Source organism: Artibeus jamaicensis, unplaced genomic scaffold, assembly GCF_021234435.1.
Source record: "Artibeus jamaicensis isolate MK-2021 breed Jamaican fruit bat unplaced genomic scaffold, CSHL_Jam_final scaffold_537, whole genome shotgun sequence".
NCBI classification, from domain to species: Eukaryota; Metazoa; Chordata; class Mammalia; order Chiroptera; family Phyllostomidae; genus Artibeus; species Artibeus jamaicensis.
The window spans coordinates 23,912,037-23,936,808 of record NW_026522047.1 but is presented as its reverse complement, the minus strand read 5'-3'; the positions used below and the strand labels follow the sequence as shown (position 1 = coordinate 23,936,808).

The 24,772-nt window shown below is 36.6% G+C and overlaps 1 protein-coding gene across 4 annotated transcripts in view; it reads left to right on the top strand.

Annotated features, from left to right (window-relative positions):
• The window catches only part of KLHL2 (kelch like family member 2), a 77,899-nt gene extending 54,335 nt beyond the window's left edge, over positions 1-23,564 (top strand). For all 4 annotated transcript variants that reach the window (XM_053658507.1, XM_053658511.1, XM_053658510.1 and 1 more), the window contains 10 exons: positions 1,895-2,004; positions 5,354-5,470; positions 6,676-6,825; positions 11,979-12,096; positions 14,347-14,544; positions 14,971-15,072; positions 16,277-16,405; positions 17,460-17,600; positions 21,168-21,311; positions 22,444-23,564. In XM_053658507.1, coding sequence (XP_053514482.1) covers positions 1,895-2,004; positions 5,354-5,470; positions 6,676-6,825; positions 11,979-12,096; positions 14,347-14,544; positions 14,971-15,072; positions 16,277-16,405; positions 17,460-17,600; positions 21,168-21,311; positions 22,444-22,472 — 1,238 coding nt within the window. In that variant the 3' untranslated portion in view covers positions 22,473-23,564. The remainder of the gene's footprint in view (positions 1-1,894; positions 2,005-5,353; positions 5,471-6,675; positions 6,826-11,978; positions 12,097-14,346; positions 14,545-14,970; positions 15,073-16,276; positions 16,406-17,459; positions 17,601-21,167; positions 21,312-22,443) is intronic.
• The last annotated feature ends 1,208 nt before the right edge of the window (positions 23,565-24,772 follow it).

Sequence of the window (24,772 nt, the reverse complement as noted above, 5' to 3'; positions counted from 1 at the left end):
ACTTAAATGACACTTCTTAAAAGAATTAATCATATTTCTGTTCTTGCATTCATTATGGTCCTAATTTATGCCCTAGCCAACTATATGCAATCTCTCTGTTCTTCTTTATTGACAGTTTTTCCAGTTGGACTGAGTGAGCTGTTTTGAGATTTCACCAAAACTGTCTGTGTTAATGGAATTGCTGGAGCTATATATGTGAATTTTTTCCCCCTAGAAACTAATAGATTCAGAATCAAAGAATTGTAGAGTGTTAGAACTTGTAGGGAACCATAGCATTTATTTCTCATCTTGGCTTTGGGACAAGTATTAGGCTTCTATTGACCAAATCAATTAGAAGATTTTGGGGTTTTAGTTGACAATACAATCTATCCAGCAGAAATCAATAATGTAATTAATTGTATCCCAAAAGATGTAAAGCAGTGATTACATTTGTTCTGCCCAGATCAGACCATATTTATGAAATTGAGTTTATTTTCAGGTTACATGTGTTGGTAGAGATTGCTGAACTCAATCCCAGAGAAAGCCTCAGAATCTCTGGCAGGGCTGTAGGAGGATATCTCTCTCCCCAAAGGCAGTTAGTGAAGACTGGAGGAGGTGGCCATTTCAGATGGGAAGGCAGCATTGCAGAACTCCCAGGAAGGAAAAGTGATGGGCATGTGCCACCACAGAAGGTCCCCACAATCGTCCAGCAACTGAACCCAAAGATACGGAGATCTGCAATTTACCCAGTAATGAACTTAAATGGCTATTTTATGGAAACTCAGTGAGCTTACAAGATAACACAGAAAGACACTTTAACAAAGTTGGTAAAATAATACATGAACAAAAGGAGAAGTTTAACAAAGAAATAAAGAACCCACAGAAATTCTGGAGCTGAAGAATTCAGTGAATGAAATAAAGAATGCATTAGTGAGCATTATTTGCAGACTGGATCAAGCAGAAGAATCAGATTGAAGATAAGAATTTTTAAAAACATATGTCTTTTAAAAAAAAGATTTTATTTATTTTTAGAGGGGAGGAAGGGAAGGAAAAAGAGAGGCAGAGAAGCATCAATATGTGGTTATATCTTGCATGCCCTGTACTGGGGACCTGGCCTGCAACCAAGGCATGTGCCCTGATGGGGAATCAAACTGGTGACTCTTTGGTTTCCAGGCCCGCGCTCAATCCACTGATCCACACCAGTCAGGGCTGAAAACAGGAATTTTGAAACTATCCAGTCAGAGGAGAATAAAGAAAAAAGACTGAAAAACAGTAAAAGCCTTCCAGACCTATGGGATACCATCAAAAGGAGCACTTAGTGAAGCATTGGAATTCCAGAAGTATAAAGGGGCACAAAGTTTATTGAAAGAAACCAAGTCTGGGAAGAGGTTTGGATATTAAAGTTCATGGAGCTTATAGGTCGCCAGAATCATCTTAAGAGTCCTTCTCTGTTCTTTTGCATGTGGATATCCAGTATTCCGAGCATTATTTGTTGAAGAGACTATCCATTTCTCATTGAGTGGTCTTTGAACCAGTGTTGAGATCATTTGCCTTGAGGAAGTTCAGTTCTTTTCTATTGTTGGGTTAGATTAAGAAAAACCTCTTCTTCTCCTTGACCAGTGTGACCCAATCGGTTGGGCATCATCCTGCAAAGTGCAAGGTCTCGGTTTGATTCCCAGTCAGAACATATGCCTGGATTGTGGTCCCAGGTTGGGGCCCATGCAAAAGGCAACCAATTATTTCTCACATCGCTGTTTCTCTTTTCTACCTTTCCTTCCCTCTCTCTAAAAATAAATAAATAAATACTATCTTTTATTAAAAAAAAAAAGAAAAGCCCCTTCTTGCTCAAGCAATTTGAAACTATGACAATGGAATGTTATTGGCGTTAATAGAGTTTTTTTTAACCTCCAAACAGAGCAACATTTTGCAGATGTCGTACTTAGTGAAGAATTTCTCAATCTTGGCATTGAACAAGTGTGCAGCTTAATCTCAAGTGACAAACTTACCATATCTTCAGAAGAAAAGGTAAGTGTATATTTTCACAGTGTACAGTGAATTAGTACATTTCTTTATTTCATTTTCTTTTGTAACTTTGTGACCTTGTATGTGTAGTGCCAGCCAGTGATCTTTGATCTGGAAGTTAAGAAACTCAGCAAGTTGACTCGATTGTCTGTGTAAATTACTGTGTTTCTTGAGGAGGTTTCCTCAACTGTTAAACCTTAGAATTTTGTACTTGACCTCTACAGTAAGAACTCACACACACGAAACTATCTGAAACAAGTGTTGTTTGGCAAGCAGGTTTCTTCCCATGGCTAGATGCCTACAATAATTCTGATCTAAATCCAATATTTCTCAAACTAATTTCACCATCGTGTAAGCTGGAAGAAGCTACCATGGGTGGTAAAGTTTAGCCTCTTCCAGACTGAACATCCTTGGTCGTGCTCTTGCTTTAGACTGGTCCCCAGTTATTCACACCCTCCCTCCCAGAGCACTGTGCAGCTTGTAGCTGTTTCATCGCTTGTAGCCTCTGTCTCTCCTTGTTTCGGCCTTTCTCAGCCACTTACACCTTTCATATAGGTGGAGGGAGCAGCTTCTCTTAGTGGGTTTTTCTCCATTGGGTAGGTTTTGTAGCCCTTGTGAATCAGGGCACAAAAGTTTGTAAACACACTATGTTTAAAGGAAGTATAAAACTGGAGCTTTTCTTTTGTGTACCTTGCATGTAAAGTTGTATAAAATTTAGTTCTGTTCCTCAGGGATATTCATTCTACCTGAGGCTAAAAAGACACATTTACTCTAATGTTTACCATGTGAAAAAATATCTGAAAATTACTTGTGAGGTGTATAATCTTAGCACTCTAGAAATACAGAGGAGAAGGCATTCCTATTCATATTTAATAGTCATGTATTGAGTGCCTACCGTGTGCCAGACACTGCCAGATGTCTTAGGTAGGAGAAGATTAACAAGACAGAAGTCTCTGCTCATAGAGTACAGGGACAGCCTGTGGGGAAATGATTACAGAATGCCGGGTACTCTAGGAGATTTAGTCATTCCTGTGATGGTGATGGGAATGGCAGTTCAGCTTGGCCCAGATATACGATCCAAGTTTTTAAAAATGAGTATGAGTTTGCCATGGAAATAAAGAAGGGTAGGAGTAGGAAGGGCATTCCAGCAGTGAGAACAGAACATTCAGGTGTAAAGAGGTGTGAAAGGAATAATTGCGTGCAGTTGGTTCAGTATAATTAGAGTTTAGAATATGTTTGGCAGAGCAGTAGGAGATAAGATGGGAAGATGATATAATAAAATGTCTTCTCAGTGATGTTAAAGAAAATTGACTTCATACTAATGATGCAGAACCTCTAAGAGGTTTTAAGCAATAGGAGAGTAGTACCATCAGCATACCTGCCTTGTAGAAATGTCATGAAGGCTCTTCTAGTTTTCTTTTTTAAAAAAAGATTTTATTTATTTATTTTTAGATAGAGGAGGAGGGAGGGAAAAAGTAGGCTCTGATGGAGAATGGTAGAAGTGGGCGGAGAAAAAAGGCAGAGCTGAGAAATAGTAGATAGAATTGATAGGCTCCTCTTCATCTCTAGCACCTGGCGTATAGAGGCACTTGGTAAATATTTGTGGACAATGAATTAATTACAGTGTAGATTATTTTTAGTTTCTGGTTCTATTCCTGCATCAAAATAACCTATTCTTGGCTTCCAGTAATCTGTTTATATATCACACATTTTCTACAATCTTTTAAAGATTATTGGGTTATATATTCATCAGTCTGGAAGGAAATTATGTAGTCAAATCCTGTCTTCATGTTTATTAGCTTTTTCATAGGTATATATTGTAAGTTGTATGCCCTTAATTATTTTTAATTCAAAATATTGCATTTTAATATATTCTACTATTGTGACAAAAGAGAGTATTTGTTTTTTATCCTTACTTGAGGACATACTTACTGATTTTAGAGAGAGAGAGGGAGAGAAATATTGGCATGAGAGAGAAACATGGATTGGTTGCCTCTTGTACACACCCCAACCAGGGACTGAACCCTCAACCTAGGCATGTGCCCTGACCAGGAATCCAACCTGCAGTCTTTCAGTTTATGGGACATGCTCCAACCAACTGAGCCACGCCAGCTAAAGCACAAGAGAGTTTTTACCTACTCTGCAAACCCTCAGTTGAGAAGTGTATGGTCCAACATTTGTTTGTAAGCCTAGAGAAAAAGCCAAAGATGAGTTGGTTATAAGGATATGCAATTTTCACTCCAGAATATCACTTTGATTTATCATTTTGAATGCTTTATTCCAAACGGACTTGTGATTTAAATCTAGGCAAATAGAACCAAATTCAATTTTCAAAGGTTATTAGTGAATCAGATCATATACCATCAGATTATATCACAGCTTCCACTTAGTTTCAAGAACATTTGAAAATGTATTTGGTGAAATGCTTAATAAATACCAAATGAGAAGTACTCACTAAGTATATTAAAGTACTTATTAAAATAAAAGAGAACTACTGTATGATCCAGCAATTCCATTTCTGGGTATATGTCCCAAGGAAATGAAAACAGGACCTTGAAGAGGTGTTTTGCACTCCCATCCATGTACATTGCATCATAATCCACAATAGCCAAGACAATGGAAACAATTTAGAGTCCATCAGCAGATAACTGGGTAAAGAAGGTGTGGTTCGTATAAACATTTGGATATTGTTTAACCGAAAGATAAAAGGAAATACCATCTTTTGTGACGGAACAGACCTTGAGTGCATTATGCTAAGTGAAATAAGTCATGTGGAATCTAAATAACTCAGAGAAACAGTAGAGTGAAGGTTACCAGGGATTGGGGTGGTAGGATAAGTGAGGAGATGTGGGTTAAGGTGTGCCAACTTCCTGTTATAAAAGATGAATATGTTCTGGGGGTCCAATGTACAGCATGGCAACTATAGTTAAAAATGTCGTATTATATACTTGAAAGTTGCTGAAAGTAGATCTTAAATGTTCTCACCGCATAAAAGAAATGGTAATTATGTGACATGATGCAGGTGTATAGTGGTATTCATTTTGCAGTATATAAATATATTAGTATCTTAAGATTGTATACTTTAAATTTACACAATATTATGTCACTTATATCTCAAGAAGCCTAGAAAAAATAAAGTATTTACTAAGTACCAAATGAAAAAAGGAAAGAAATTAAATGGCTTGTTAAGTATATATCACAAGTCAGAATTTTGGGGGAAAAAATAAGCCGTGGATTTAAACTTTGATATCTTAGCAAAAGTTGTGTTATGAAATATAGTCTCATTATATTTTATTTAATTACTTTGGAACATAACTCATTACTTACTTTTCTTTTCCCATGTTTCGGCAAGGTGTTTGAAGCAGTTATAGCTTGGGTAAACCATGACAAGGATGTAAGGCAAGAATTTATGGCTCGGCTGATGGAACATGTACGGTTACCTTTGCTCCCTCGGGAATATTTAGTTCAGGTAAAAGGATATACGAAACATGTGAATACATATAGCATTGTGTTCCTGGGCTGACCACACGTAGATCTATGTTACACGGTGGTAAGAGTTACAGGATACAGATCCATGGGGTGCAGGAGCTTGGCACCTGTTCTTTCTTAGGCCGGCCCCATTCTTGGAAATTTGATCCCCCCTATTTCTGATTGGTTAAACAAGTACTAGAGCTTATCCAGGTGGCATCTGTGGTCATTTAAGCACATGCAAATAAATGCACCTGTGGCTCTGCAGATGCTCCTCTGCATCATTTGTGTTCCTTCAGATAGCCTCTTCTGATTGGCTTGCCAATGTGGAATTTCCACCTCCTATTCAACTCCTGTTTAATTCTATTTTGTAATTTCACAGTGGCACCCATTTTCATTGCTGTTTTTATTTCTAAACTGAGGAAAACCAGGTCATTTAAAATAAATAGGTGTAAATGGATCTTTAGTGGTCTGTAAACAAATTTTAAACTTACTTTTTTATTGTTAGCATCCTACTAGGAACATTTCAACATTTTTATAATTAAAACCATTTGAAGAAACATTTCTTTATTAGATTACATCTGAACATTTTAGGATTTCTCAAAGTCTCACTATTTTTTTTAATCATCTGTGTAATCATTGGCACTCTGCTGTTAAGAAAATAAGCAGAAAAAATTCCTACTCTGCTTTTGAGGTCAAGGATAGCAAGAACAAGACTTATTTGTGGTGTAAAGCACATTGTTATAAAGTATTTTGAATCTTTTTTCTGGATATTTTATTTGCCATCTTGAGTTTGAAAAAGATTGTCATTGATTTATTACTATTACCTCCCCCACCTGAAGGACTCATCTAAATTTTTTTTCTTATTTTTCATACTGTTTGGCTTGATATTTAAAGGTAAGAAATAGGTGGATATAATATTATCTAAAGATTATTCTGTAGCCGATATTGAAGTATGTAATTTTCATTGTAGTTCTTTATTACTTATACATGTTTTTTTTTCTGCAGACCAGATAGTTGAGCATGTTTTGGCTTCATTTATTTTCCTCTTAGTGGTATTCTAATTGTAACTTTTTAGACTGAATTATAGAGGATAGGTACTGCTTTTTTTTCCTTCTCTTTACTTTGTTGTTGTTGTTGTTGTTGTTGTTAGTATTAACACGAGGTAGCTGTCCCCTCACGAGGTTGTGTAATTTCTTTTCACAGAGGGTGGAAGAGGAAGCATTGGTCAAGAATAGCAGTGCTTGCAAAGATTACCTCATTGAAGCCATGAAGTATCATTTGCTGCCCACGGAGCAGCGTATATTAATGAAGAGTGTCCGGACCCGACTGAGGACACCCATGAATCTTCCCAAAGTAGGATCTGTAGTTCATACTTGTTATTACCTCATCTGAAAGGCTCTTAGTGAGGCTGCTAATATTTTTACTCATCTGAATTTCCACGCTTTATTGTTTTTAATTCCCTGCAACAGACAGTGTACCTAGGAATTTCTTCCTGTGTATATAATTCAACTTCTCTATTATTTTTGTCTCTGGAGGGTAGGGATTGTCTGGTTCATTTAATTTTTATAAGCTGCATGATGTCACTCTTCTGGAATAGAAGGCAGCTGGTTTTTGTCCCTTCTGAGTTTTATTAATTCTAGTTTTAGTAGAAGGGGAAATCAGGATAGAAAGATTTCTCTATAAGCCACACGGGTTGGATAATAACTGAAAACCAAGGAATTTCACAGAATTACACATTAGAGCTAAGAATGATAAAATAGCTTATTGAATTTATTTTGGTTTTATTCCCTGTTATGTGCTATTTGATGATTCATCCACACATCCTGTGTAGCCATTTCAGTGGAGGTTAATCCCGTATGACTTTCCAGATCTCCAGTGTTCATATTTTCCTGTGTGAAAGTTTCCATATTCTACCTTTATGTTTTTAGTTGAAGCCATTTGTGTTTCACTGTTTTAATTTTCCTTATGGAAGAAGTCCTCATTTCTGTCTCTGTCTGCAATTCCTTCTCTCTTTGCATCTTTATGGTACTAGAAGACCAACACTCTAAACATCAGTTTGTGTTGGTCTAATCAGAATGATTCATGATATAATGCTTTTATTTATGTATTTATTTTTAGCTCTTGTGTGGGGGGTAGTGATGGATTAAGAAACAAGAATTACTCCGCTATTCATTGTTTTCTTATCTGATCTTTGGTTATTAATCTATCCTTTCTATTGAATTATGTCTTTTAAGTTCTTTCACTTTAATACGCTTTTTTTAGTGTTTTTTCAAGTTTTATTTTTAGAATCCACATTTTTAATTGCTTCAAATCTATACTGGTATGGTATTGTTTTTTTCTGTTTTGCCTAGTGTTAACAACAATTCTCAATTTAGAACTAACAGCATATTTGCCACTGTGCAATTTACTCTTTTTTGTAGATCATTAGTAAATATTTTAATTTAGAATGACCTCAACACTCTCCCTGGTGATATCACATTAAAAATATACACTCACTGACATAGCCCATTTATAGAAAATTTTAGTCCATGTGTTTGTGTTTATTATCTAAGCCAAAAATAAGTGATTTGGTCTGTAATGTCTGATGAGGTTCAGGGTGAAATAGATTCTAATTTGGCATGATTTTTAAAAATATCTCTCTGTGCATTATTCAACATTTTGTTGGATGCTAGAGGTTTGAATGCTTTTCTCAAAATATTCTAAATTCTTACAGTTATTATCACTTTTAAGGTACTTACAAGGCATTCACTTCCTACCCTGTTTCAAAAAATTGGTATTTGCCTTTTTTAAATTTTCTGATCTCTCCTCAGTTCTCCAAGATTTTTCAAAAATAATTGTAAGTGGCTCAGTAAGTACATGAGCTAGTTCCCTTAACACCTTAGTATGCATGCCATCTGGGTCTGCTGGTTTTATAAGTGTTCACATTTCCAAGTACCCTTTACCTGCTTATTAAGTAGCCATCTTTATAAGTCTTCATTATTTCATATTTGTTCATATTATTTGGTGTCTGTTTTTGCTTTCATAAAAATAGGTTTATAGAAATTGTTTACAGCGTTAACTCACTTAAATGACCACTTCTTTTATGCTAGTCTTTTCAGCTTTTTAAATAGTTTATTTTGTCTTCAGTACTTTTTAAACAATTCTTTGTAAAAGATCTTTTTTTAACTTGTATATTTCATCTTCTGAATTCTTTGGCTTATCTGTTGTCAGCTATGCTGTAGAGACTTTTGGGATGAAAGCTAATTCCCCAAGTATTTTATTTTCTCCTTTGTCGAGTTGTGCTCATCTGTTAAGTTTACCTTGTTTCTGGCTTCTCTGGTTGTAGCATTGGAGTGGTGCTTCCAACTGTATATACTTTTGGATTTCTCAGTTCTTTAGTTTGTGCTTTGTGGTGGTCATGCTCATTCATGGAGATTCTCGTTCTCCATGGGTGAGCTCTGTCATGGTGGTAAGGCATGAGGAGCAGCAGAAGTGGCAGACAGCAGTGGATACACTGTTGCTTTGACTTTGCATTTGCATGGTCCTTCTCAAAATCTATTCATCTACATGTATTTTTGAAAAGGTGCTTTTGTTAGATGCTCTTTCAACAGCACTGTTGGTCATTTCAGAGTGGTTATGTTCAAGGTGAATTCTAAGTACATAGGTAGGAATGAAACAAAGATTGATTTCTTAAGCTTACATATTTCATCATAATGATGCATCTTTTCACAGTAGTAAGTCAAACCAGGCAAAACGCAATAGTAATGCTGAGGAACGTGTTGCGTCATTTTGATAACATTTCTACCACAGCAGTGACCTACTACTTTTATAACAGGCTCTGATTATGTGCACTTATACCAATTTGCATGAATGATTCTTTTTATACCTAAAACATTAGTTTTGCATTTTCAGTAAACAATATTGGGGTTGTGTAAGATCTTGGATTTGGACATTGTAACAAAAAACTATGTTTTGTTACTGTACTTTATTGTTGGCTTTTCCTCTTTGGAATCTGTATTTTTATAAATGCTATTATATTATTTCTTTTTATGGATTTTTATATTTTACTATTTTTATATTTATTGAGATTTGCAACTGGAAAATTATGGAACTTGATTTTTTTAAGGGGCAGTTTTTAAACTAATGTTTACTGTGTGAAGAAAACAAAAGGATAAAGTTTAATTGCCCTGTGTTTCAGGATAGTCACTTGAATTTAGCTCCCTACCTCTTGCCTTTCTTAAACATGTCACATTTAGCTTTTCCATAGAAAAGATCTTCCTGGTTTTCTATTTCTTTACATTAGCATAATTAGTTTGGTGTTTTGCAAATGAGACAACTGGGGTGTCAGAATCTTGAGCACCTCTTCTGAAGTCGTGGCACAGTGGCTTTTAGCAGTTTTTTGGTCTCATGCAAAGAGCCCAGCTTTCTTGTCTTCCCATGAAACATTCTTTTTCGTCCCTGTTATCTCTGATTCCTGGACTCCCAAGCCCTCACCTCATTTTTCTTCCCTGGAGTGCATAAAGGACGGATACTATTACCACCGTTCTCTGTACGCAGAACCATGTTTTCCCTTCCACCCTCATTTTGATGTTGCCCAAGTGAACTTTTGTGTGGAAATTGTGAAATTCAAAGCTTGAGAATCATGAAATCTAAACCAATACTGTTTCTCAAGGATTATATTTTTAAAGATTTTATTTATTTTTTTTTAGAGAGAGGAGAAGGGAAGGAGGAAGAGAGGGAGAGAAATGTCAATGTGTGGTTGCCTCTTACGCATCCCCCATCAGGGACCTGGCCTGCAACCCAGGCGTGTGTCCTGACTGGGAATCACACCAGTGATCCCTTGGTTTGCAGCCCACGTTGAGTCCACTGAGTTATACCAGTCAGGCAGCTCAAGGATTATTTCGAAAAGTTTTTTTTCAATTGGTCTTTATCACAGATATTAACCAATTCTCTGTCAAGTATTGTCTCACCACCAGGCAGAGTTTAGAAGTTTAAACACAGATAGACTTTATATAAATTCTTACATACAGGGTTCATCTTACTGTATATTTTACTTCTGTGATTTTTTTCCCCTTTGGTGATAGATGGGAGGGTATTGCAAATTTTTTTTGTTCTTTTATGTATTTTCATTCAACACTAGAAGAGTGGCAGATCTGAAAAAAATTATGTAATTAGTCTGTGTTCAGTCTTCTTAAGACCTGTAAAATTCCTTCTACTCTCCAGTTAGTAAATTACTAAAATAGGCTCTGTTTTGGAAACGGGATTTATCATGATTCTGGATGGTGTTTTCTGTGTATGCGTCTTTCTGTGTTTCTGAGTTCAGGTAGGTCATTGCTCAGTCAAGGGTGCAAACCTCCCCCTTTTTGAAATGTGTGAGTCATTCCATCTTCTGTTTGTTTGTTTGTTTCTTTTGAACATCTGGTTTTTTCCTCTCATCACTTCATCCTTCTCCCAAGGTCCTTTGTCACTCTTTACAGTATTCCATATATGATATCATTAACTTTAATGTTCTTCTGATCTGAAGGCTATGTGTTCAGTGTTGCCACAGTGTGCCTGTTTGTACTCAGTAGAGACAAACACATTAACCACTAAATTCCATCTCTCTCACAAAGTTCCACCCCCTCCAGGAAGCTTTCATTGATCAATAGCAATTAATGTCTATAGTAACCCATATAGCTTTTTGGTCATATATAATTGTAGATTGTTCTTGGATTCCTTTATGGGTCTCGTTTTCTTAGTGAGATCCATAAGTCCTTGAGGGGTAGAGACCATGTCTTACATGTCTCATGTATGATACCTACCATAGTTCTGAATAAATACAGGTGATATGCACTTAGTGAATAGCTGTTGGCTGAGTAAAATTGAAGGAATGTATAGACCTTATTTATTCTCAGCACTAGACTATTGTGCATTCATTTATTCATTCATTATGAATTCTAGTATCTCTGTTATCTGTCCTGTTCATTTATTTGGGGCATCAATGGAGGTCTCTTTTCTTGACATCCAGTGATCTGTGCTCTCTTGTGAACTCCAGTTGAATTTCTCCTCCTTTTTCAATAGTCCCCCCCCCATCTTTCAGCTCTCCTTTCATACCTGTCTTTTTCACCTCACCTACCCACTAACACAGTTTCATATCCGTGTGCTCTCCTAGATTGCAGAGATCTAATCCCCGAGTGTTACAAATTTAGGATCTGATTATTAGCAAGCCCTATGACATACTGCGGCCTTGCCAGTGCTGACTGCCTGCTGTTTTTTTGGCTTCAATACTGCTTTCGCTTGAAGGATTAGAAACTTACTTTAGTTTCTGAAATCCTTATTTTTGACTAAATGTGCTACAGAATAGAATTGTATTCTAACCTGTGTCCCCTTTGTTGATGTTTATTAAATGTTGGTTAGGTGGTGGTTTCCCCCAGCTCGCCCTCCCATCTTCATCCTAACACTCTCCACGTCAGTGTCTTTGTGAGACATTTAAAGCCCTCAGTGTGCAATGGTTGTTTGTTCAACTGCTTGCATCTCTGCCCTTCCAGCTGATGGTGGTGGTTGGGGGCCAAGCACCGAAGGCCATTAGAAGTGTGGAATGCTACGACTTTAAAGAAGAACGCTGGCACCAGGTAGCGGAGTTGCCTTCCAGGAGATGCAGGGCAGGTAAGCCATTCCCTACTGCTAGGTCATTGGGAGCTTTGCTCTCAGGTCTTGTGTGAATCAGAAGAATCTTCATTAGCAAAGCTTTGATAACTGGTAGTTAAACTGTGATTCAGGAGCCTCATACGGCTCAGTGATGGGGTTAGGCACTCCATTTTCATTTTTAGCAAATCTTTCTGATTCTCTAGTGTAAGCTGCAGTAGCTGGGAATTTGTTGGATATTTTCTTAATTACCATTGCTGACAGGTTGAGAAAGAATTCTTTAGGTTGGGATCTTTAGTTCTAGGAGATTCCCAACTTAGTTATAAGCCATAGTTGCCTTTTTCTAGGTGCCCACTTTATAAACAGTTGTTAAAATAGACATTATGCAGCAGAACTGCAATCAGAAAAGGCAGTTGCAAACTCTAAGGATTCTTCCTGGGACTCCGAGGTGGATCCATTACTCATAGCTGCCTCAGCAAAGTGAGTTCTGAGTGTAATGGAACATTTCTGTCATGGTAGTGTATTGCAACAATGCAGCTTAGAGACCGTTATGTATCCACATAGAGTTACCTTATTCTTCAAGAACTGTCTAATATTTTTTGCAGGGGGGTCTGTAATTTTTCTTGGTTTTTAATGGATCGTTACAATTGTTTTTAACATTATGCTATAAACAGTGCTACAATGAGTTCTTACCATATATCCTTGTGTACATATGCTAGTATGACAGAATAAACCTCTAGAACTGGAATTAACTAAAAGGATTACTCTGTTACTACACAAACCTTAAAATGTGAAGATGCCATTCTCCCTACACTCCTAACAACACCATGTAATTAAATATTTTGAGCTTTATCAATGTGGTAGGTGAAAAATATGATCTCATTTTACTTTGTACTTCTTTTATTATGAAGAAAGGTAACATCTTTCCAAATTGTCAGCTCATGATTTTTTGCCATTTTTAATTGTTTTATTCATTTGACAGATACATTTATATGTTAAGGAAAATAACCTTTTTGTTTATCATATGTGAATATTTATTTGTATTAACCTTTTCCTTTGATTTTACTAAAGTTACTTTTGCCATGTAAAATTTTTTTACCCGTTTATGAAGCCTTATACATCAGAGTTTTGTCTTTAGACTTAAGCATTTGTTTCTTGCTTAGAAAAGCCTTACTCCAAAATTATTTGTGTGTGTGTGTGTGTGTGTGTGTGTGTACATATAGGTTTTTTAAAAAAACTTTTTATGTTGAAATAATTTTATACTTACAGAACAGTTTTAAAGGTAGTAGCATGAGTTCTGGTATACTCTTTTCCTATCTGCGTAACTGTGAAACAGTTATCAAAAACTAAGAAATCAGTATTGGTACATTACTGTTAAGTAAACCATAGACTATTACGTGGAACTTTGGGGCTTAGAGCTTGACGAAAGCAGAGTGGGTGGTGAGAGGAGCTTCTTGGATAAGGACACAGCATGAGAAAGCTCAGAAAAGTGGAAAGGTGGCTGAAAACTGTAGTCTAACAATATGATTTCTCTGTCCAGGGATCAGATCTACCACTTCATTGGCTGGGGGTTAGCACACTTTTTCTTAAAGACTTAGAGAGTAAGTAGTTTAGGCTTTGTGAGTTATATGGTCTCTGTTACAATTACTAAAATGCCACTGTAGTGCGAAGACAGTGTAAACACCCTGTAAATGAATGGGTTGGCTGTGTTCCAATAAAACTTTATATATAGATGCTGAAATTTGAATTTCATGTAATTTTTTATGTGTCATGAACATTTTAAATTGTTTTTTTAACCACAAATATGTAAAAAACATTCTTAGCTCATGGGTCCTACAAAAATAGCCTGCAAGATACCATTTACTGACTCTGGATTTAGCCCACTAACCTGACAAACTAGGAGCACATTATGCAAATTAAGTATAAACATACAGAGTAGAAGATTCAAAATTGAAAGCCATGGGAGATGTGCCCAGGTTACAGGAGCCGACTCATTTTTGAAGTCTGTCAATAAGTCTTTGAAAATGCCTAGAGTCAAAATAGGGTCCCACCCCATGCCATTGCATGATTTAATAATCTTAGAAAGGAGGACAGTTTAGTCCTTGTATAGTCTTGCCAATGAATAGCATTTCTTAGGACCTAGTCAGTCAAGATTCTCTTAAGAATAACTTGCATTCTGACAACAGCTATAGACATATTGGAAAGCAGTCCTCTGGTAGCAGTGGTAGTTTGGTCACATATTCATCACTAACCACTTTATTCCTTTTGCAGGGATGGTTTACATGGCTGGGCTAGTGTTTGCTGTAGGTGGCTTTAATGGTTCCTTACGAGTCCGCACTGTAGATTCCTACGACCCTGTGAAAGATCAGTGGACCAGCGTGGCTAACATGCGAGACCGGAGAAGCACCTTGGGAGCTGCTGTATTAAATGGATTGTTATATGCTGTGGGAGGCTTTGATGGGAGTACAGGTGATTTCCTTTTCATTTTTTTCACATTGCTGTTAGAATTAACATAGTGATCACGTTTATAGAACAAATCGTGGTACAATTAGGCAGTGCCTGTTTTAAGATATTAAGTTCAAAAATTCCACCAAGAATTTCTTTAAGTGATATGAGTGATAACTATATAAATTTTCCTTCTCATGCATCAGTATCAGTCATCTAAGTTTAAAAAGCTAATAAATGCCAGTAGCTTGGATAAGAGCCCTCTGGAGAAGATATTATTTGTATTTATCATTCAATTGGTATATTTACATTCCATCATTTTTTTCTTTTAATTTTAGCCCAGTTTAACATACCTGAAGTACTGTTCCCTAATAATATGTTGATATATAGGAACAATCACCTTACTTTTTTTCTGGAGGAGGAAACGAGGAACATTGTGCTTCCTTATAGGTTTGTCGTCTGTGGAAGCGTATAACATCAAGTCTAACGAGTGGTTTCACGTGGCCCCCATGAACACGAGGAGGAGCAGTGTCGGTGTCGGGGTTGTTGGAGGTAGGTGCCCACGCTCTGCAGGGGAACATTGCCAGGCACGTGTGGCTTCTTGATTGTTAGGAGTGGTTCTTCCAATAACCTAAAAATCAGGCCTCTAGATGGGCAGGCAAGATGGTCATTTCAAAGGGGAACTGAGTAGGTGTCGTAAAATTTTAATTATCTTAAACAAAATTAGCTTGTCTGTATAAACTGGCCAGTATAAGGTCCTCCTCCCACTCTAGCCTTCCTTTCTCTTTCTCTGTCTCTGCATATGTAACGCATATAAAACTGGCGACTGATATTACTGCGGTTGTTTGGGGGACAAATCAGATGGCATATATACAAAAAGCTATTTAACATATCATGATGGGTTGTCACAATTACTTATCTACATTTGACTTTGTCCCCGCAACAGAATTTAAGAAAGGCTGTAAGTATTTTTTGGTATAACTTATTTTATTTTTTGCTTGGGTAAATTTATGGGTTGCCACTGTCTCCCCACTGCAGGTTTAATTCTCTGCACTATTTTTTAAACAGCTTTATTGAGAGATTAAATAACATGCTGTACAGTTCATCCACTTAAAGTGTACAGTTCAGTGTGCGTCCATGACAATTCATTTTAGAACATTTTTATTACCCAAAAAACAGCCCTACTCCCCTTAGCTGTCACCCCCATCTTCTGCAGCTGTGAGCAACCACCACTCTACCATCTGTGTCTGCATAAAGTCCCCACTTCTGGACATTTTGTACTATTGAAATCACACACTAATGGTCCTTTGTGACTGACTTCTTTGACTTAGCGTATGGTTTTCAGGGTTTATTCGTGCTGTAGCATTTACTGGTACCTCATTTCTTTTGGTTTAACTTTTTTTTTAAATTTACTAAGATATCTTTGATATCTAATTCTTTTTTTCAGGGTGTTGTTCACTTACCAAATAGTGTCATCCAAAGACATAATGAGTGTATTTTTTATTATGTCAGTCAGATTATTGATGAGAGTGTTAATTAACATCATCATCTATATTCTGGAAAACCTTCCTAATGGGATTTGGTAATTCTCTCTCTCTATGTATATATATATCACCATCAGGTAAGATTTTAATAGTCCATAAAAATCAGTCATACTTTAAAGGGAAACCGTTAGAATGGAGGAAAATACATTATCTTCTGACTTGAAAGAATAGCTTTTTTGTGAATGTGGCTTTCTTTGTGACTCCGCATTTAGGTTTGCTGTATGCTGTGGGGGGTTATGATGGAGCTTCCCGCCAGTGTCTCAGCACAGTAGAATGCTATAATGCTACAACAAACGAGTGGACCTATACAGCGGAAATGGGTACCAGACGGAGCGGAGCAGGTGAATAGGAACCTTATTTAGCAACTGAAGCCGAAAATGATGGAAAAGAGTTAAACAAATGATTTCTTGACATCTCTCTGTGTTTTCAGAGAAAAATATATAGTGATTCTAATAAAATTTTAAAATATTTTTTGGATTATACAAGTAGTGGTAGGTAGTTGCACTTAAATTTCATTTTGTAAAATTTCTGAGTGCTATATTAAAGACATCTACTCTGTTTTACTTAATTATATTATTTGGCATTCTTTTTAGTTTTTTTGTTCTAGTGCTTATTGAGAAACTTGTTTAATAATCAAGCCTCTTCATATCCATACAAATTTTGTGCTTTAATACTTCTTATATAAAATTTCCCAGGGTGAGAGACCAAAGAAAGAGGCTCACAATTCTAATATTACATTATGAGTTTATTAACGGAACTTACATATGAGGTGCATCTCAGCTTGCAGCAAAAGAACATGGGTGTCCTCCCTGCCATGTGGCAGGCACCAAAGGGAATATAGGGCAGGGCAGGTTGGGTAGGGTACTGGGTTGTGACCCATCCCAGTTAAGGGGAAGATGCCTTACATGCTGCCTGGGCTGAGGCAAAGACCTGCCGTAGGACCAGCACATTTGGGTTGTAGGGGAGGGGTCGGCAGTCCCTGAGGGAATTTACCGGAAGTAATCTCCGTTCCGGCTAGAGGGTCCAACATCAGTCACATTAGGGGACTGTCTCTCTACCACAACACTTGTTTGCGTTTATCATATAAGTTGTTTTTGAAAGGATTATGTTAATGGCCTTCCCTCTCTGTGTTTCACCTACCTATTATTTTTATACTATTTGGCATGCCTCTTTTTAAAAATAATACTAGTTTTTATTGAAATTCTTATTTGTTCATTCTATTCATTTCCTTTTCTTAGGCTATATACTTTAATGTCCACTTTCTTTTTTTAATACCACTTTTACTATGAATAATAATTTCAAAAGTTCTGGTTAAAAGTCATTTGAATAAACCCAAATATGTTATAAGTCTCTTGTCCCTTTTACTCAACTATAGTTTCATTCTTTGTGTTGTAGGTGTTGGTGTGTTAAACAATTTACTCTATGCTGTAGGGGGTCATGATGGTCCTTTAGTACGAAAAAGCGTTGAAGTGTATGATCCCACCAACAATACATGGAGACAGGTGGCAGATATGAACATGTGCAGAAGAAATGCAGGTATCTGTCTAGTTTACAATTACAAAATTTATCTGAATCGTATTTTAGTTTTACTTGTATTTACTGGTATTACCATATATTCCCGTTGTTCTTCTACTGATCTGGGTCCTCTAATACACGAGATCTTTAAAGGCAAAATCTTATGTAATAATCCTATTCAACATAGGGTGAATGCTTAGTATGGTGTCTGGAACGTGGAGGGTTGTGACGCCTCCCTTAATTTAAAATTTCTCCTAGTGGCTAGTTTTGGTGATGAATGTAGAGACTAAATTAGAAGAAGAGTGCTCTTTATTTGATACTTGAATTCTTTCATTCTTACCACAAACATTTTTGAGTGCCTACCACATACCATGTGCTAGATGTACCAGTTCTTAGGGAACTTAGTCTAGTTGAGTAAATATTTATACCAGATTAAAAGGTTAGTGTTGTCTAAATCTGGAGGGGAGGCCCAAAGAAGCTAACCCTGATCTGTCTAATATAATTCAGGATTCCTAGGAAATGGAAAAGCTGAAACAACAACAAGTAATTTTAAGGAAACAGGTCTTTAAGAGTAGGAAATTAAATACTTGAAAAGAAGATCCATGGAAGGGACATGGAAATGGAAAACAGATGCAGGACGGCTAGACAGTCTTTCAGGAGATGCTTTTCTTCTTTAAAATGCTGTTATCATCGTACCAGTTTCCACAGGCCAAAATAAGTTCCTGATGATTCTCAAACTCACTGGGCACCATTGGGTGACGTTACAGGATGCACACCCCAAAAGATGTTCCTCTTAACTTCTCTTTAATTTAAATGTGATTACTATGGGAAACTACATACGTGGGACCACACAGACTGTCAGCAGCGGAATAGAATTTACAATTAATTCTGTGTCTACTGGTACCTCATTCAGTCATTTGTATTTGGTAAGGTCCTAAAAATCTCTCAGCTGTTGATAGTCTGAAAAAACATGGTAACACCCACACATCTGGACTCTTGGTGGAATGTGTGCTTGGCCCCAGTACATACTAAGGTAAAACGTCACAGTAATATGTGCATGTGCCTTCCCTGGATTAGGAGATTTATTTGCAGTTTGAACTTTCATTATTGTTTTCCTTAAGATTATTTGGAATAATCTTATTTTTTTCTCTACTCATGTTTTATTTTCAAGTCAAAAGAAGCTCATTTCTGATGGCCAGATGGTATACCTAGAGTAATCATTGTCCTGTTCTTGCTGTTAAAGTATTTGAACTACTTTAAAATGGTGCGGCCCTGACTGGTGTGGCTCAGTGGATTGAGTGCTAGCCTGTAGCCAAAGGGTCGCTGGTTCAACTCCCAGTCAGGGCTATCCCTGGGTTGTGGGCCAGGTCCCCATTTGGGGGGGGGTGTGAGAGGCAATCCCACATTGATGTTTCTCTTTCTCCCTCCCTTCCCCTTTCTCTAGAAATAAATGAATAAAATCTTTTAAAAACATATAGTTTTTAAAAATGGTATGAATTTGCTTCTTGTTGGGAGACTGGAATTGAGTTTGAGTAGGGAAGATCCACTCTACTTGCACAGAGGATATTGTTGCTAGTGCACTTTTAAGTGCTGTATATAGAGTTGGCTCATCCTTATGTTTAAAATGTGCAAGGATCTGTTAATTATGCCGGCCAAACTGTCTGTGGTACTGCAGAGAACGGTGTGCAGCAGCATCCTTCTGGATTTTTTGATGCCTTCTAATGACTCGGACACCAGCCCGCACTGCCCGCAGTGCCATGGATGAGACATGAGACAAATTCATACAACTACCGAGTCCTGTGGAGGAAAAGGGACGGCATGGCTACTCCCTCAAGGGCAGAGCGTGCTGACCCTTGCCTAGACAGGCTTTTATTGGGTTTAATTTACACAGGAATACAGGTACAGCTTACTAATCATTGTCAGGTAGTAAATAGTAGATAGCATACAAAGAACTATTAGGGCTTCTTCTGAGTCAGAGTCTATCAGGTAAAAGGCTATAAGACTTTGGGAAACAAACTCACTTTCTGCTTGGGCCTGTATCATTTAACTAAGAGCATTCCTAGCAAAGCAGGCTTCACAGGATTTTACATTACCTTTCTCAGGCCTGACCACCTGGGGAGCCCCCCTTTCCAGCACAGGGCTGCACTGCCCTCTGTCATTGTTTCAGGCTTAAATCAGGCAGAGGAGGCAAGATAGCCAAGGAATTAGAAGAAATGAGGACTCAGGCTTCTTCAAAGCTGAGGGGCGAGGGTCCATCACCCCCTTTCTCCATAGCCCCCCAAGTCCTTCCCTGGGGCCTCCACATGATCGTGCCTATCTTAGGTCATTCCCTGCTTGGGGAATCATACCCATCATTGGCTAACTGATCAAGCATTGGAGGCCAGTTATGGAAACAGGAGCAGAAGCAGTGCTCTTGCCAGCTTTTAAAAGATAAGCTTTTATTTCCTTAGTGACTTAGGGTCCAAAGGTCTCTCACTCAGCCTTAGCCCTGGGCGGGTTACAGCTCCTGAAACCAGGGCAGTTCCCAGCACTCTAGTACCAGTTCACAGTAGCTCTGAATCTTGTTTAGAATTATTGAATATGCTTTATAAAAATATGGAAATAAAGGTATCTTTTAACTAAGCAATTTTTTGGTAAAAATTTATACTAAGAAAATAGTTGCAGAGGTATACAAAAAAGTATGCAGAGGGATCCTTGTTCATTGCAACATCATTGATATGAGCAAAAAAACCCTAAAAATAACTTAATGTCCATTAGTAAAAAATGTTTATATTAATCAAAGACAATTTATAAATTATGGTGTTGTCATATATGGAATACTATGCAGCCACTTAAAATTATGTAGGTCTATATTATTAACATTAACTTGGGGAGATGTCCAAGGTACATGGTTTGGTGAGAGTGGGTAATAAAGTAGCATGTATATTATGACCTACTTTGGGGTTAAAAAAAGAAGTTCTGAGTATATATGCATAGAAAAAAACAAGAGTAGATATCACAATTTCAGTGGCCACTATTCTAAGTGGCATAGGATTAGAGGTGATCTTTTTTTCTTTATACTTTTCTAGATGGTTTGCATTTTTGAAAAAAAGTTCCATAAGTAATTCTAATAATAATGAAATAATATTGTTCTTTCTTTTTGAAGGAGGTAAAATAGTTAACTAGTCAGTGTAGTAATTAAAATTTAGAATCATTTTTATTTTCTTCTAAAATATAGTTTTTCCTTAGGTTTTTCTAAGAAATTGACTTTAGGAGAGTTACTAAACTTACTTGACTTTTAATTTTTCTATTTTCTTATGAATAAAATGAAAAAGTAGTTTCTAACCTATAAAGTAAGGGTATTGTGAAAATTAAGTCATGCAAAAATAAAGCAATTGTTGTATAAATGACACCAGTAGGAGCTTAAAGTGGGATTAGACTCTCATGAATAAAAAGCATAAGAATTCTTTTTTGGTCACCATCTTCTTTTCTTGCCTCCTTCAAGTAAGTAAGAGTCTCTGGATCACCTCACCAAACGTGTAGGGATATTCATATTCATATTCATCCCGATTTTTAAAATAATTGTTTCTTTCTCTAATTTTTTTAAAGGAGTTTGTGCTGTCAACGGTTTGTTATATGTAGTTGGAGGCGATGATGGTTCCTGCAACTTGGCCTCAGTAGAATATTATAACCCAACCACTGATAAATGGACAGTTGTATCATCTTGTATGAGCACAGGGAGAAGTTATGCCGGTAATACTTGTCTAGTTTTCTTACTGTCTTCTATTAGAATGCCAAAAAATACATCATTATGATTTTTACATTAACAATCTTTTTCTGATACAAGAAGAAAGTCTTTTCTCAAAGTATATTTTATTTCTTGTTCTTAAAATAATATTGTATATGTATTTTCTAAAATAAAACAGTAGTATTCTTACATCTTTCTACAGTCACTTGTACTTGAAATCACAAATCTTTCCATTGCAGGATCATATAATAAAATTTAACATGGCTAATATTTGTAGGTGGAGTGGAATTTGCTGTCAGATGTACAAGGAATATGACCCTTACGACATCCCCCTGGCAGGGTTCCATGTGACAGTATGGAGCCCTGGTAGGGAAGGGGGACTCATTTTCTTACTCATGCACAGTACCGGTCACATTGTGTCATTTCAGTCCATCCTCTTAGAGAAATTGTAATCCTCTTTAATTAATATAATGATGAATCTTTAAAACTGTATATTCCATATAAATTATTCTAATGACATTTATATTGCCTTAAATATTAGAATGTTTTAGTCACATTCTAATACTGATCCAGTTGTGGAGAAAGAAAGTTTATATTAGTTAACCATCACTATTGTTTATGTATCATCCAAAACAACACTTAACAGAGCAGTGTACAGTAGGATCCAGAATAACATCCTGAAATTTAGGGGAAAATATTTTTAACAATTTCATTAAGATACAACTGATATTGAATAAATAGCATATATTTAGGGGTACAATTTTATTAATTTTGGCATGTGTATATATCTATGACATCATAACCACAATCAAAATAATGAAAATGTTACTTATCACCCCCTAAAAATTCTTTGTGCCCCTTTGAATATTAGGTGGATTTTAGTATTTCCTGGGTAAAATTATTCTTCCTTAATTTTAACTTCAAAGAGCAAAAGAGTAATTCTGAATTAAGTAGTCTGATGTTTTGGTCTATAGTTAAACAGTTTTCACTGTCATTTAGATTAAAATGATAATACTTTTGATAAGCTATGATTTGTTCAGTCCGTGTTGCCTGATTAATAAAATAAATTCATTATTTTCTCAGACATATAGAATGCTGCCCATAACTTCTGTCTTGTTTCTTCATTTCCGTGCTCAGGGGTCACAGTTATTGATAAACCACTATGAGCCTGAAGGACACTTTGGGCATATTTATACATGAGAAGCAGACTTCAAGTATTTCTGAAGTGACTGAGAATCTAGCACTTCTCCACTTGCCGCTGCACTTTGAGTCTCTGCAGAGGATAAGATCGTCTGCCTTTATAGGCCTCCGATTCTGAAGATTATTTTTGGCAGAAGCACTGTGTAGGCTTTTTCTGCAGCGAGCAGAGGCCAACTGCATTTTAGTGAGACCCCTGGACTGTAGCGCTCACTCTGCAGCCCTGAGACCACAGTCGTTTCCATAGAGACCAGCTGTCAGCCTTGGGCGACTGCACGCGTTGTCTTGTGAAGAAGGATCAAGTAATGTGTGTGGTTGTGAAATTAAATTTTATCTTTATTTCCTTCTGAAAATCTGTATACACAGAAACAGAAAGTCTTTGAACAGTTATTAAATTCTATATATAAGCATACAAACTAGTTGAGGGATAAAACTGTTTGCTTTTATAAAATATCTTTGATTACATGAATATAATAAATGGTGTGCATATAACTGTGTGTCTATATGCTTTCCTTCAAATATGTTTGAAAAGATGTTTGAAACTTGATTATACTATTTATAATTGGCACAGTACTTTGAATTATGCCAGTACTACATTGTAAAACAGAGTTGTATTTTTTGATATTTAACAATGCTTAACACTTTAAGATGCCACTTCTGAGGAATGAACATGGTGTAACACACTTGAATATGTGTGATGCCAAACTTTTTAAAATAAAATGTAAATTATGCTTATTTATTATTTCCTTCGGTTTAATCTTGGTCATGTTTTGGTGTGTATTTTTACTTTTTTTCCTTAAAGTAACACTTTGGCATGATCATTACTGCAGGTTTTTGATGAATATAATGAATGTATGGAATTCAACTGAATTTGCATGGTCTTAAGAATTTTTTCTGTGTGTATAAATTTAGCTGCTATTAACAGAAGAGAGAGCTTTATGTGAGTAGCCATGTGTGTTGATCAGATACAATTTTTCTGAGATCTTCAGTTAATCTCACTTTAAAAATGACCAAAACATGTCTTTCTGGAATTATCTTTGAATAAAAGTTTGTATATTATTTGTTTTACATTGTCCTTGATATTTATCTATTTGGTATGATATTAAGAAAGTTGCCTGTTTAGTTTTTCTGTTTGTAAAATTTGCATTTTTATAACTTCACAATTCAGTATTTTTAATGTGTTGCCAAAGTAACCTCTAAGGCAAGTCTATTAAATCAATAACTGAAGTCACTGAAAATTGTTCTCCAACCAAAGATTGGTGAAATTTAGTTTTTATATTCTTTTGTCCTTAATATGGGCAGGACAAAAGATAAACACAGATAGCACTCAACCAAAAAGTAAGTCAATGAAAAAATACAACTGTAAAGCAACTGAGAAATAAATTGTGATTTTGAATCAATAAAAAAGGCGTTGAGGAAATGGGAGTTGGGAAGTGGGGTGGTCAGCGGACGTGCTGCTGGACTCAGGGTGGGGCAGAGGAGGCGAGGAGGAGGAGGAGGAGGAGGAGGGCAGAGGCAATGGGGTATGGTGGCTGTAACTTGGGAGAGCAATTTAAAAGGTCAGTGTGAGCTTTTGCCAGAACAGTTGAGAGGAAAGAATTATATCTATGATACAATTTCTACCTATTTAATGTAGGGTATTCACATTTAAACATAGAAATTATGTATATAATTATATATTAGAAATTATATATATAATTTATATATTTTATATATAAGAAATTTTATATATATGTAAAATAAAAGTTTGATTTCTCACAGTTCTGGAAGCTGAGAATTTCAAGATCAAGGCCCCAGCAAATTCAGTGTCTAGTGAGAGCCTGCTTCCTGGTTCATAGACTTTGTGTTTTTGCTGTGTCTTCACAGGCCTAAGGATCTATCTCTTCATGGTCTATTTCATCAGAGCACCAGTCCCATTCATGAGGGCTTTTCCCTCGTTGCCTAATCATATGCAGCTTTGGGGATCACCTTGGGGATTATGTCTCCCCCAAATTCCTGTTGAATTTGGATGAGAAAGAAACATTCAGCCCATTGCAGAGGTGTACGGACGAGGGAGGGAGGAGTGCTTCCCAAAACATACTAGTATCCCTGGAAGGGACTTAATACAACTGTTTCCAAAGCTCCCCTACCTTTAACCGCACTGGAACAGTCTGAGCTAGATCCTGGCACAGTAGATGAGGATGCAGAAATCCTCCTCTTTGTTAATGACCTGAGACCACAAGAAGTGTATAACAACCTGTTAATCAGTAGCTTCAAAAATTAACAATCC